Genomic DNA, 13,555 nt, shown 5'->3' on the forward strand with positions numbered 1-13,555 from the left:
TCTGGTGTGTATTCTACTTATACGGCATCCCTCAATTTAACTGGCCACATTTCAATTGCTCAGTATCCACATGTGACTGGTGGCTACGATACTGGATAGTACAGGTATATAAGGATACACACCCAGTTGTTAGTCTCAGCTACCTCAGGAGGCTGGCTTAGAGGTGGGATGGGGGAAACAGCAACATCTCGTTGACTTCTACATCAACATGTAACAGTGAAGACATATGTCTTTAAAATCCAATAAGTTATAAAAGAGTAAGGAAAAGAAAAACTATTAACCCAAAACTAATGTTCACTGAAAAATTCGTAGAAATATAAAGGAAAGCATTCTAATCAGGGAGTTAGGAGAACTGGGTTCTAGGACATATGTGGGACCTTCAGAAAACCCTTTCCCATTCCTGGACCTCAGTTTCGTTATACCTAGTTTAGAACTGGATGATTCCTTATAACCTCCCAGTTCTTAAAATATATAAATGTCAGCCATTACATTTCTCCTATATTTCCTCTAAGAATCTATCAATGGATGAGAACTCTCTCCTCTCACCTGGAGATGGTTTAGCTGCAAGCAGAGAGACAGGTGACACGAATTCTTGCCGTCTGTGGGTTTCCTGACTATAAATCTGCCTTTGAAGGCATGTTTTCGTTTGCTGCTGGCTCTCAACGTTCCCAGCTCCAAAGAACCTACATTTACATCTGTACCCTGTTCCCTTCGTGCCCCCTATGGTCACACACGCCCGGAAATGCAAAATGAGCCTCACCTTCTCACTCTCCCGCAGGAATGATTTGGTCCGAATGCAAGGAAATCTGGGAGGAGGGGCCGCGGGAGTACGTGCTGCACCTGTGGAACCTGCTGGATTTCGGAATGCTGTCCATCTTCGTGGCCTCCTTCACCGCAAGGTTCATGGCCTTCCTGAAGGCCAGCGAGGCCCAGGTGTACGTGGACCAGCACGTGCAGGACGACACGCTCCACAACGTCTCACTTCCACCAGAAGTGGCCTACTTCACCTACGGTGAGTCCAGTCGGCGGCTGTTCGGCTACGCCTTCCGCTCCGCGCGCTTCCGGGGCGTGGCCAGGGGCCGTCAGCGTGGCTTGTCCCGCAGCTGGCGGTTTGTAACATGGGTGTGGCCAACTTTGGTGGTTTCTACTGTCAAAGCAGACACCGCCCCGCCACCCTCCAAGAAAGCCCTAGTCCCTGCAATACAACCAGCTGAACAGAACGTGTAATTAGTGACTACGAGAAATGAATCGTTTTGTGTTGGAAAGGATGGATTTGTTTTGAGAAGGTTCTTGGAGCGTTTCGGGGGCGATCCTTTTATTTCTTTTCTTTTTTAAAGAAATCTCATTTCTGATGTGGATCCAGGAGCTTTTCCTTACATATTGGATCCCTGTATTTTCTGAAAAAATAAGTCTTGCTTTCCCAGTTCAAAAGTTATTTTCTCATGGCAAGATAGGTTCTTAGAAGATGCCTTAATTCTTTCAAACCACAAGGCCATACAGTGTGAGATGCTAGATTGAATTTTTAGTAATTAGAGTTAAAGCATCCATTTATCAAGGATCCTCTGGGTGTCAGGAACTGTATAGACATTTTACACCATAAACTCCAATCATTGCAACAGCCCCACAGAAAGGATTTTGTTGTTGTTGTTCCTATTTTATAGAGGAAGAAACAGGTTTTCATGGCATGGCTTACAATGTTCCCAGAAATACATTACTGCCTTGGATAGCAAGGGATCCTGGTCCAACATGAAATGAAAACGATGCAGAATGGCATAGTGTTTATGTTCGCAGGCTTTGGAGTTAGAGAGACCTGGATTCAAATCCTATTTCTGTAGCTTACTGTAAGGACTTGTTTACTAAATTTTTCTGACCCTCTATTTTCCCATATGTAAAACTGGGATAATACATGTCAGAAAGTTTGTTTCGAGGGTTAAATAAGATAGTGCACATGAAGAATTTTGCACTGTGTTCTGAAATATTAAATGCTCACTAATAGTAACAAGTTATTATCACTACTACCTCTGGGGTCATTTTCTGGCTCAATCACTGTAGCTTCTGTACTAAAAGAAAGATGAGTGGGGAGAAGAAACAATAGATATTTGTTGTTACTGGTAAATTAGCTGGACATTTAATAGGCACTCACTAGTGGCAGGAAAGGTTTGAATGTCAAATGTCCCTGTTAGATGGAAGACACGTGGTGTGTGTGACCACAGAATCTTCATGATCAGGTACAGCAATGATCTCCAGAAGCTTGGCCACTTAACACAAAACTTGAGTTGCTGCCCATATTCAATGTAGATTGTGTTACACAGGTTATGTTACATGTAAATGTGGTAGGGAACCCCCCACACACACTAAGAAATGGAGAGCCTTGTAGTATTACAAATCATCCACTCTTCATTTGTTGGTTTAGCAAATCCAGACATTTTAGAAGCATGGGTTTGCATAGTTTCCCCTCTATACTGCTCAGGGTTCGTTAAGGAAAGATGAAAGAATCTTGATACTGCATTGAATACTTTTCTTAGGGCTGTGATTCAAACCACAGTATTGCCTCTATTCCTTTTCTGGAATAGAATAGGAATTTTCCTATTCCTATTGCTTCTATTGCTTCTAAAAGGACTCCTATTCCTTTTCTGGATTGTATTAAAGTCTCACCCATTAAAGTCTCACCCAACCCAAAGCTTTGCAGTTTATTGCCCTTGCATTGTGGTTCACCGGGTACCCTTGAAATCTTTTGCATCTCAAAGTGCTTGTGCCACAGTTATGGAGGCAGAGCGCCCTCTAGTGGTCAGCCAGGCAATGGTTCCCTTCCAACCTCTACAGCACCAAGTAGGCAGGTGTTTTCCAGGTTATAATAGGGCAATTTTTCTCCTAGAAACAGCTCCAAGGGGAAGAAAATCCCTTTGTCTGAATCATCAAAGTGCTGTTTGCTTTTACACCCATCAAAATTCTTACAAGCCAGTCAAAGTAGAGTACTTTTCACTAAAAGTCCTGACCGGGTCACCAGGGTTTGACAACAGCTAAATCTATCTTAATATATTGATTATAGGAATGGCTTTTATTATTACGACTGAGGTTTAAGATGATAAATTATAGGGGAGAGAAAAAAGGAATTCCTTTTGGCGTCTGTTTGAAGAATCTGAGTCCTATTTCATGTTATCCAAATGTGTTATTTATCCATGGAGGGCAACAGATATATTGGAAAAATACATTTGTTCCCCTTACTTGTCTTTCTGAGTTTTATGACCTTGATGAGAACATAAAGTCTATAACTTTATATATTTCTGCATATAATTTAGAATGCACTACATGAGAGTCTGTGTCAAACGGAGGCCTGGCTCCCCTTACTAAAGATCTCTCACTGCTCTTTATGATTATAATTGTTTAACAGAGTCTAGCTTTGAAAATAAAGAAGAAAATTATTCTCTTCCATCTCCCTTGGGGTGCCAAGAATCCCTATGTAATATCCTTGCTATCTGCATTTACCTGGCTCTGAAAAGGACCACTTACCCCAAATCCAGTCTTTAGAATGGCAGCAATAATACCTCCTCTACAGGGCTGTTGTGAAAACTGCAGCTAATATAAGTGTAGGGGCTAATTTAGGTTTCTCTATGTTTCTCAGTTTAAGTTTCACTTAGTATTTCTCAACAGGGGCACAATTGACTTGTTCAGCTGGGCAGTTCTTATGGAACAGGTCTGTCTGGAGCATTGCAGGATATTAGCATCCCAATAAGACTCCTACCCAGTCATTGTGACAACCACAGATGCCCACACACACACTCTGCCCCAGGAGGAAGGTTCTACCCGCACTTGAAAATCACTGTATGTCTTGACACATAGAAGGCAGCTTATTAAAGAAAGCTGCTGCTCCTTGCACCATTAGAACTACAATAGAAACACTTTACAGGTTTGCTCTGCTGAAGGAATATACCCAGGGCAGCTTAGGCCCTCACCAGTGACCACAAGCAGAATCTCCCCAGCACGAGACAGGTCCCAGGACTCTTGCCACCTGGAACAGGGATGTCATAGCAAACCTGGACGACTGGTCACCAGTTCTGGGGCCTTAGCTCAGTCAGGGAGCAACTCGCAGACACACACTGCCTGAGGAACCAAACCCAAGAGCATTTTCTCAGGCAAGAACCTTCAGATTCCTGGCCCCCGTGTGAGCTCATTTGTTCTGATTTATGGCTAAACTTGTGGTTAGGATTTCATTCAGCCATTTAACAAACATTTATCAGCACCTGCTGTGTGCCAGACCCTTGTCCCCAGGAACTCCTGAGTGGCCTGCAATTTGTTTTCCAGCTAAGCACTTTACATAAATGATTTCATTTCATCCTCACCACATTGATATTATCCCCAATTTGCAGATGAGGAAAATGAGGCTTAAAAAGTTAATTGGACAGTGGTGCTGGGAAAACTGGACAGCTACATGTAAAAGGACGAAATTAGAACATTCTCTAACACCACACACAAAAATAAACTCAAAATGGATTAAAGACTGAAATGTAAGGCCAGACACTATAAAAATCTTAGAGGAAAACATAGGCAGAACACTCTTTGACATAAATCGCAGCAGTATCTTTTGATACACCTCCTAGAGTAATGAAAATAAAAACAAAAATAAACACATTGGACCTAATTAAACTTAAAAGCTTCTGCACAGCAAAGGAAACCATCAACAAAACAAAAAGACAACCCACAGAATGGGAGAAAATATTTGCAAATGATGCAACCAACAAGGGATTAATCTCCAAAATATATAATACCAACAGCTCATGCAGCTCAATATCAAAAAAACAAACCACCCAATCAAAAAAATGGGCAGAAGATCTAAATAGACAGTTCTCCAAAAAAGACACACAGATGGCCAAAAAGCACATGAAAAGATGCTCAACATCACTAATTATAAGAGAAATGCAAATCAAAACTACGATGAGGTATCACCTCACATAGGTCGGAATGGCCATCATCAAAAAGTCTACAAATAATAAATGCTGGAGAGAGTATGGAGAAAAAGGAACCCTCCTGTTGGTGGGAATGTAAACTGATACAGCCACTATGGAGAACAGTATGGAGTTTCCTTAAAAAACTTAAAATAGAACTACTATATGATCCAGCAATCCCAATCCAAAATATATCCAGAGAAAACCATAATTTGAAATGATATATGCACCCAAATGTTCATTGCAGCACTATTTACAATAGCCAAGACATGGAAGCCACCTAAAAGTCCATGAACAGAGGAATGGATAAAGAAGTGTGGTGTATATATATATATATATATATAGAGAGAGAGAGAGAGAGAGAGAGAGACAATGGAATATTACTCAGCAATAAAAAAGAATGAAATAATGCCACTTGTAGCAACATGGATGGACCTAGAGATTATCATATTAAGTGAAGTAAGTCAGACAGAGAAAGACAAATATCATATAACACTTATATGTGGAATCTAATTTTTAAAAAAGATACAAATGAACTTATCTATGAAACAGAAGCAGACTTATAGATATCAAAAACAAACTTATGGTTTCCAAAGGGGAAATGTGGAGGGGAGGTATAAATCAGGAGCTTGGGATGAACATACACATACTACTATTTATAAGATAGATGACTGATGGGGACCTACAGTATAGCACAGGGAACTCTACCCTGTGATAACCTATATGAGAAAAGAACCTAAAACAGAATGAATATCTGTATATGTATAACTACATGAATCACTTGGCTATATACCTGAAACTAACACAACACTGTAAATCAACTATAGTCCAATAAAATTAAAATATTAAAAATTTTCTAAATGACAATAAAAGATTTTAAAAGCAAAACAAAAAGGTTAATTGACTTGCCGAGAGTCATATTTTACATACAGCCACTGCGTAGAAAGGCCACTTTGGACCTCAGGTCTGTCTGACTCTAAGTCTGTGTGCCTCCCCACCACCTCCTTGTGAATGGGACAGCCCCTGCTTGTGGAGCTCAGACACTGGGAAGGAAGATAGGATAGCAAGCAGCATGGAGAGTACATGACAGGAGGGCACACGGGATACTGTAGGAGCAGCAACGGGTACAGGGAGGCTGCCCCAGCCTGTGCGGGGCACAGAAGGCTTCCTGAAAGAGATGACACCTGAGCAGAGTCTTGAAGGGTGACTGGGATTGAAGTGAGGGGAGAGTGTTCCAGGCAGGTGGGCCAGCATGTTCCAAGAGGGAGGGTGGCACCTTCAATGTATTAGGATTAATGTAAAGACAAGGGCAGGAATGGCAAGGGGTGAGGTTAGAGGCCTCTGAAGATGCCTAACTGGTTTCTCTTCCAGAGCAGATCCTGTTTCCCAGTGAGTAACCCGGATCATTTTCTTTTAGCCAGGGACAAGTGGTGGCCTTCAGACCCTCAGATCATATCGGAAGGGCTGTATGCGATAGCTGTCGTGCTGAGCTTCTCTCGAATCGCGTACATCCTGCCAGCCAACGAGAGCTTTGGGCCCCTGCAGATCTCCCTGGGGAGAACTGTGAAAGATATCTTCAAGTTCATGGTCATTTTCATCATGGTATTTGTGGCCTTCATGATTGGGATGTTCAATCTGTACTCCTACTACCGAGGTGCAAAGTACAACCCAGCGTTTACAACGTGAGTACCCCTTTGCTCTCTCCTGGGGGGCTCTGCGGGCTTCCCAGGGATCCTTGGCAGCCTCTTGCAAGTGTCTCCTCACAGAGACTCGGGTTTCCTTGGCATTTCTAAAGCTTAAAGGCAACTTTATTCAAGGGTGGTTTCGAGTTCAGGTTCTGGAGTTGGAAAACCAGAAGAGCTGGGTTTAATCCTCACTTTGCCACTTACAATGCTGTGTGGCCATGAGCATGTTCCTTAACTTCTCTGAGTCTTAGTTTCCTCATCTTTAAAATGAGGCAACTAATAATACGTGCTTAATAGGGGCAGTGTGAGGATTCAATGAGCTGATTTAGCTGCCACACAGTAAATTAAATAAATGGAAGGAATTATTACTATTATGATTGTCTTAGCTATGTTACCTAGAAAACAAAGCCCTGGGCAGGTGTTGCATGCCAATATTTCACTGGAGAGAGGGAGTTGTAATCCAAATGAAATAAGATCAAAGGAAAAAAGGAAAAAAGGAAATGGCGTGTGTGGGGGGAGGGAAAGCACATACAGGTTGCTGACCTGGCCACCGTCTACCAAGGCATACAACTTGGTCACCACAGACTTCTACGGTGAGACATATAGTACTACGTCTCAGAATAGCCCATCAGGATAGAATTAGATAATTTATCAGCCAGACCTTCTCCATCTGCTGTCTTTTGTCTTTCATTACTCAGATTCACTCCACAGAACGTTAGTGTACCTACACTTCTAGGTCCGCCCCCGGGGAAGCCATATCTGCACAGCATGGGAGGTAGGTCTGCCTGTGGGCACAGGTCAGCAGCTCTCCGTGCCTGGCTGGGCAAACCAGTGCTGTGCACGGGCACCGAGCAAGTCCTGCAGGACCACGTGCCTCAGAAGCAGCAGGGAAGGCCCAGGCGAGGGAGGCTAGAGGCACGCGGTGTGACCGAGTGACAAGGCACTGTCAGGCCGACTGACTCCGGGGTCCCGAAGGAGCTGCCGCCTCCCTCACGGGGTGGTGTCGGAGCTCGCTGAGCCTACGTCCACAAAGACCCAGAGCTCCCCCCCTCTGGGGGATGCCAGGGGGTCTCCTGGAGGGCCATCGGGAGCCGTGAGCAGTGGTCCAGTAGAAGGATCTGGCAAATCTGAGTTTACACTGGCACAGGCATTTCATAGCTAATGACCCTAAGCCAACAAGTCGCCTTGGCAACTCCTAAAATGGGAGGTGAAGCTGTGAATAGGATTTGATTGATCTGAGCCTCCGTGGCCTCACCGGCAAGATGGAAACAAGACTTCCCACCCTTGTGCATAAATACCTTCACACACAAACGAAGGGATTCTGGAAAGTGCCTGAAGCTCAGAAGCGTTTCCAGTCCAGGTCCTGCCCCAGGCTCACCTGGTCCCAGAACTGCTCCCTGCCTTCATCAGGCTCCGGCCCAGAGTCTCGAGGGAAGGACAGTCAGGTCTCCAGCCACAAGCATGGCAGCTGGAACCCACAGGGCTAAGCACTTGCGGACACTGGTCCCCAAGAACCCCTGAGCGGCCTGGAATTTATTTTCCAGCCAGTGACAGTGGCGGAGCCGTACCGTGCAGGCTCCTTGAGCAGGTCTCACCTTGCAAGGGGCCTCCACTTGACCCTTCTTCCAGAGAAATTACCCTTCAAGGGACGGTCCATGACTCGAAAAACCCAGACCAGGTGCGATGGACCCTGTGCCCCTCAGCTCAGAATCGTGGACAGCGCTGCCCTGCCCGAGGAGAACTGCCCAGAAGGGTGGGCCTCTGATGCTGCTGAAGCACAAAAGCTGTTACCCGCGGAGGCAAAGAAGTAGTTTGTGTTCACAGAGAACAGGTGCCTGGCCAGCACTGAGAAACGCACCCGAGGGGTGCCTGGCTCTGTGTCTCAGCACACCACACACCCCTGGCTCAGACAGACTAGGTTTCAGTCTGAGCTCTCCTCTTACTGGCTGTGTGACCTTGGGCAAGTGTTTAAGCCCCCTGGGCATTCATGTCCCCAGCTCTGAAGTGAGAATACCAAGATGGCCAGCTTCACAGGATTGTCGTAAAGATGCAAAAGGAAGAAATCAGATTGAATATAGTGCTTGGCATATAATAAACCTTCAATGAATAATAGTGATCATAATGGAAATGATGAGTAATAAGGAGGAGGGGGCAGGATGAGCTGTAAGAAAGGACACCTGGGGACCGACTGGCTCTATAGGACCTTTCTGGACAGGGACCTAGCCTACCAACTGCCCACCAGATCAGGCCAAGTGCGTGAGTGGATCAGTTGGACTACTTTATAGCACTCCAACACTCAGTGATTAACTGTTGAAGGAATGAAATAAGCTTGAATCACCTCAAAGCAAATTTGCTCTGGATCTGCTAGAGGCAAAGCTAACTGTACACACTCAGTGTGGGATGCATCGTTTATTGATGTCAAGATGTCAGTCAATACACAGACTCTCACCCTCTGTGGTAAGCCCTGATGTCCCTCCTGTGTTTCCAGTCTAGCACGATGTCTTGTACGTAGCATTGCTCACTAAATGCTTCGTAAACAAGAATGAGGGAATCAACAGGAGAAAGGAAGCCAGATTCGAGGCAGTAGGATAAACAGTTGACTAGGAATCTGACCATGAGGACCTCTGTCCCATTTCTCCTGCCCTGGGTGTTCTGTGCAATTCCCCTTTGCTCCCCCTACAAGGAGGCTGTACTGTCAGCCCACAGTCCCTCTGAAAGTTGGTAGCGCGACACATGAAAAATGAAAAACGTCATGACTTAAGAGCAGGGCTGTCCAGGCCACAGATCTCAGCTGGACACAGCACAGCCAATCTATAAAGGGAGTCTCTGGGATCAGGAAAAGTCATGGGGAAAGGTAACAGCAGGAGGAAGGGCCAAAGCAATTGGCTTGTCCCATTGCTGGGAACTGAATGGAGCTTTCTAGATGTGAGAAACCCAACCAAAGAGGATTCAGGCTCTCCAGGATGGGCAAGGGAGAGAAAAAGGCGAGAGCAAGCACAGTAAAGAAAGGACAGGATATTTATCGCCTTGGCAACTCCTAAAATGGGATGTGAAGCTGTGAATAGGATTTGATTGAACAGGAAAACAGTCAACAGAGTGGTGAAGTGGAGAGGAAAGAATGGATTTTTGTAAATGTCATCTCTTACCTTTTGACTGCTCTCTGGAGCGTATCGCCCCCCACCCCCAGCCCCCAGAGATCTTCTCTGATAAGCAAAAAGCCACAGGAGGATAAAGGATGCTCGTGCTTGAGGGGGACGCAGAGCTATTCTGAGCGCCAGCAATGTTGATGATGAAGTCCAGTGACTCCCTTGGTGAATGCTTCATAACAGCCCACACCCGGGCCACCCTGCCCAGCTCCAGATCATCCCTTTGGCCCACCCCCAGGGCGCCCTCTGTCTGTGTGTGGAATTTAGAGCTCTAGGGTAAGATGGTCCTCTCAGCTGCTTCTATCGAGTCAGAAGACTCAACGCTGCAGAAAGGAAATTTGGGCTGGAGCACACTGTGGGTACTCTTCCCCTATCTTGGCCCCCCTCAACCCCACCCCAGCCATGTTCAAGGACAGCTTGGGTCCCTAAGGGAGTCCACTTTGAAAGTCAGCTGTTAGGAACCAACAGACAGCTAGCTGTCTCACAAGAGCCCTGTTCACCTAGGGGTGTGGGCCCAGGCCAGCTCACAAAAGCCAGTCCCACCCGAATCCCACTGAGTTATAGTCCTGTCCCAGATGGAAGGGGGAGAGACAACCTGGGACAAAAGGAAAGAGAAGAAGAAAGGTTTCTCCACCAGCAACAGACCCACAGCCCTCAGCCAGGCCCCGCCCTAACCTCCAGTGTGTTCCAGTTCCGGAATCACCATACTTCCCTCCCCACCCCCAAATTCCCATCCCGTCCATCTGGCAGACCTCAGTGAGGGGAGGTAGAGGAAAACAGACAGACTGAACTGATTCTGCCCAAGGTATGAATAAACACACAGTATGAACAGTCTTCACTGAGACCAGCGTTTCGCAGGCCACACCGGAATCATCCAGGGAGATGGCTAAACCTGAGTCTTCCCGGACCCCACCCCTAAGAGAGCCTAGTTACCTCCTTTCCAGGTAGGCCTAGAAGTCAGCACAAACAATCCACTGGGGGATTCCGATATAGGTGGTCTTAGGACCACACAGGGAGAAATGCTGACCTGATTCTACCTCATCATTACTCAGATGGGGAGACAGACCGCGCTCAGCTCTGCGCACTGAAAAACAAAAAGAGCTTGTTAACCTAAGTGAGTGTGTTATTGATAGGATTTCAAGCTCTGTGCAGTCAGAATACGTAGCCAGATTCCAGCGGAGAGCATGGTCTGCAGTCAAATCCTAGGAGCAGTTAGGAGGCAACTTTCCAGCCTCCTCTCCCTTCAGAACCAAAGGTCTGGTTATGTTTCACAGCTGCTTCAGTGTCGGGGGCTGGCGTGAAGGGAGGAGCAGGAAAAGGGGCACGTGTGCGCACGGGTTATTGGGTGGTGAGCTGGGCCTGCCTGCGCGTGACAGATGGGCACCAGCTGGCAGCTCACTGTCTCTAAGTCACTTCTGTTAGAAACTGCAAAATGACCAGAGGTGAGGAGGAGAAGGTGTGCAGACCAGTTTTATGCTCCCAGAGTATAAAATCTAAGTGTCCTGAGACGGGGTAAGGAAGTGGAGGTGAAATCGCCTGAAAATGCATTTTCTTTCAAAGAGTCTTAAAGTTCTCAATTCCAACTGTTAGAAATTTTGTTCTTATTGGGAACATACCTTTGATTTTTATCATGGAAGTCAGTAGACAAATAGGATTTGCTTTTTGCAGTTTTGTTGTGCAGCCACCTTTGCTGGAATGCACATGTTCCATAGGCAAAGGCTTTCTGCTTAGAGATCATATGGAAACCTTGGGGTCCAGCACTCTAGTTTCAGTGTTGGAAAAACAGAGACAAAAATCCTTGGCTCACTAATGAAATACAGCTGGGTGAGAATGTGTAGGAAAAGGGTGGCCTTCCCTATACTCGGACTGGTGACCATAAGAGGACAGGTACACAAAGAAGAATGGGAGGGGCTGGGGGCAATGAAGGGACCCAGAGCAGGGAAGTGAAGGGCTCTCTAACATAACCCAGGATGGGCTACTGGTCTTCTCTTTGGGTGAACTTGGCCTCCCCCACTTAATTTTGACTGGAGATTAAATGTAGGCCCTGGGCTTCCCTGGTGGCTCAGTGGTTAAGAATCCGCCTGCCAATGCAGGGTACACGGGTTCAAGCCCTGGCCCAGGAAGATCCCACATGCCGCGGAGCAACTAAGCCCGTGCGCCACGACTACTGGGCCTGCGCTCTAGAGCCTGCCAGCCACAACTACTGAGCCCGCATGCTACAACTACTGAAGCCCGTGCACCTAGAGCCCGTGCTCCGCAACAAGAGAAGCCACCGCAATGAGAAGCCTGTGCACTGCAACGCTCGTCGCAACTAGAGAAAGCCGGCGTGCAGCAACGAAGACCCTACCCAGCCAAAAATAAATTAAAAAAAAAAAAAAATGTAGGCCCTGACCCTCAAAAGATGATCCCAGCCAATCTTTTCTAAAGGCTGTTGTGGAGTCAGCTTCATAGCATAGCCGGGTGGAGACACTGCTAATCAAAAAATACCTCTCTTAAGGTTATTCCGTTCCCCAGGGATCATTTTAATGGAAGGAACTTCAGCAGTGCTAGGCAAAATTAGAAGCTTCTATTTTCCATGACAGTCATGGAAAATTTCCATACCCTACAGAGAGACTCATATGCACACCAGGGGCAGAAGGCACTGACTCAGCTCCACCCACCTCAGTGGGGCTGCAGGAAAGCCAGTTCCTCCTTCCAGTGAACCTGGAGATGGGCACTGGGGCTGAGGCAGAGGCTCCTTGAGACTCTGCCCACACATACACCACCCCAGGACCACCGCACCACCCTGCTGTGGAACAACTCATGACAGACACATGATCTGCCCTCTCGTTTAATCCACACAACAACGGAATGACATAGATACTACTACCAAGAACCTGAAGCTCCGTGAGATATTGGACTTGCCCAAGACCACAGAGCCAAAAGAGGATTTGAACCCAGATCTGCATGGCTCCAAGCCTGTCGTCCACCTCTTTACCTGAAATTCCCCCACTCCCATACCAGGGCCTATGCTCTAAGGTAGAAGCTGAGTGCCTTTAAAAGTTGGGTCACTTTCCTGTGACACGAAATTCTAAAGAATAGCATACTAAATTCAGATTTTGATTATCATTGAGAACCTGATGATTCTGCATCTCAACTCTCAATAATCAGCCTGTGATTGTCCCCTGGGTAAAGCAGGTTTCTTTTCCAAAGTGTGCTCATTCATTTGACAAACATTATGAAGCAGCTACTCCATGCCAAGTTCTGTTTTGGCCCTGGCGTCATAGAGATTAATAAGACAATCTTCCCATCCCTGAGGAATGCACAGACAAGTAGGGAATTCCAAAAAAAAAGGGGGGGTGCATCAGTTATTTTACACCATGTGATCATCATCAAAGGGTACTTGGGCAGCACGGTGAGGAGGAAGCACTGAACTCTGCCTGGCAGGGTCAGGGAAGGCTTCATGGAGGGGGTGACCCTAAATGGAGGGTCTTGGAGGAGGGCACTCCAGCCTGTTTAAGGTAAAGGAGAAGGGCATTTTTAAGTGAAGGAGAAAGCAGCTGCCTCATTGCCCAGATGTGGATTTGTTCAGATGTTTCAATGCCTCATAATACGTGAAAATTTTCTTAACAACAACAAAAGCCGCTTCCAGTGGCAGGGTCTGGGGAAGGGACAACAAACACCATGTCTGGCCACAAAGGTGGCAAGAAGAAGCCCCTAAAGCAGCCCAAGAAACAGACCAAGAAGATGGATGAGATAAGATATTCATGCAGAAACAGAAAGAGGAGCAGAAGAAACTCTA

At 46.3% G+C, this 13,555-nt stretch overlaps 1 protein-coding gene across 4 annotated transcripts in view; it reads left to right on the forward strand.

Annotated features, from left to right (window-relative positions):
- The window catches only part of TRPC7 (transient receptor potential cation channel subfamily C member 7), a 122,581-nt gene that overhangs the window by 84,957 nt on the left and 24,069 nt on the right, over positions 1 to 13,555 (forward strand). For all 4 annotated transcript variants that reach the window (XM_060006924.1, XM_060006925.1, XM_060006926.1 and 1 more), the window contains 2 exons: positions 779 to 1,012; positions 6,361 to 6,625. In XM_060006924.1, coding sequence (XP_059862907.1) covers positions 779 to 1,012; positions 6,361 to 6,625 — 499 coding nt within the window. The remainder of the gene's footprint in view (positions 1 to 778; positions 1,013 to 6,360; positions 6,626 to 13,555) is intronic.

The sequence above is a fragment of the Delphinus delphis genome, chromosome 3 (assembly GCF_949987515.2).
Source record: "Delphinus delphis chromosome 3, mDelDel1.2, whole genome shotgun sequence".
Classification (NCBI taxonomy): Eukaryota; Metazoa; Chordata; class Mammalia; order Artiodactyla; family Delphinidae; genus Delphinus; species Delphinus delphis.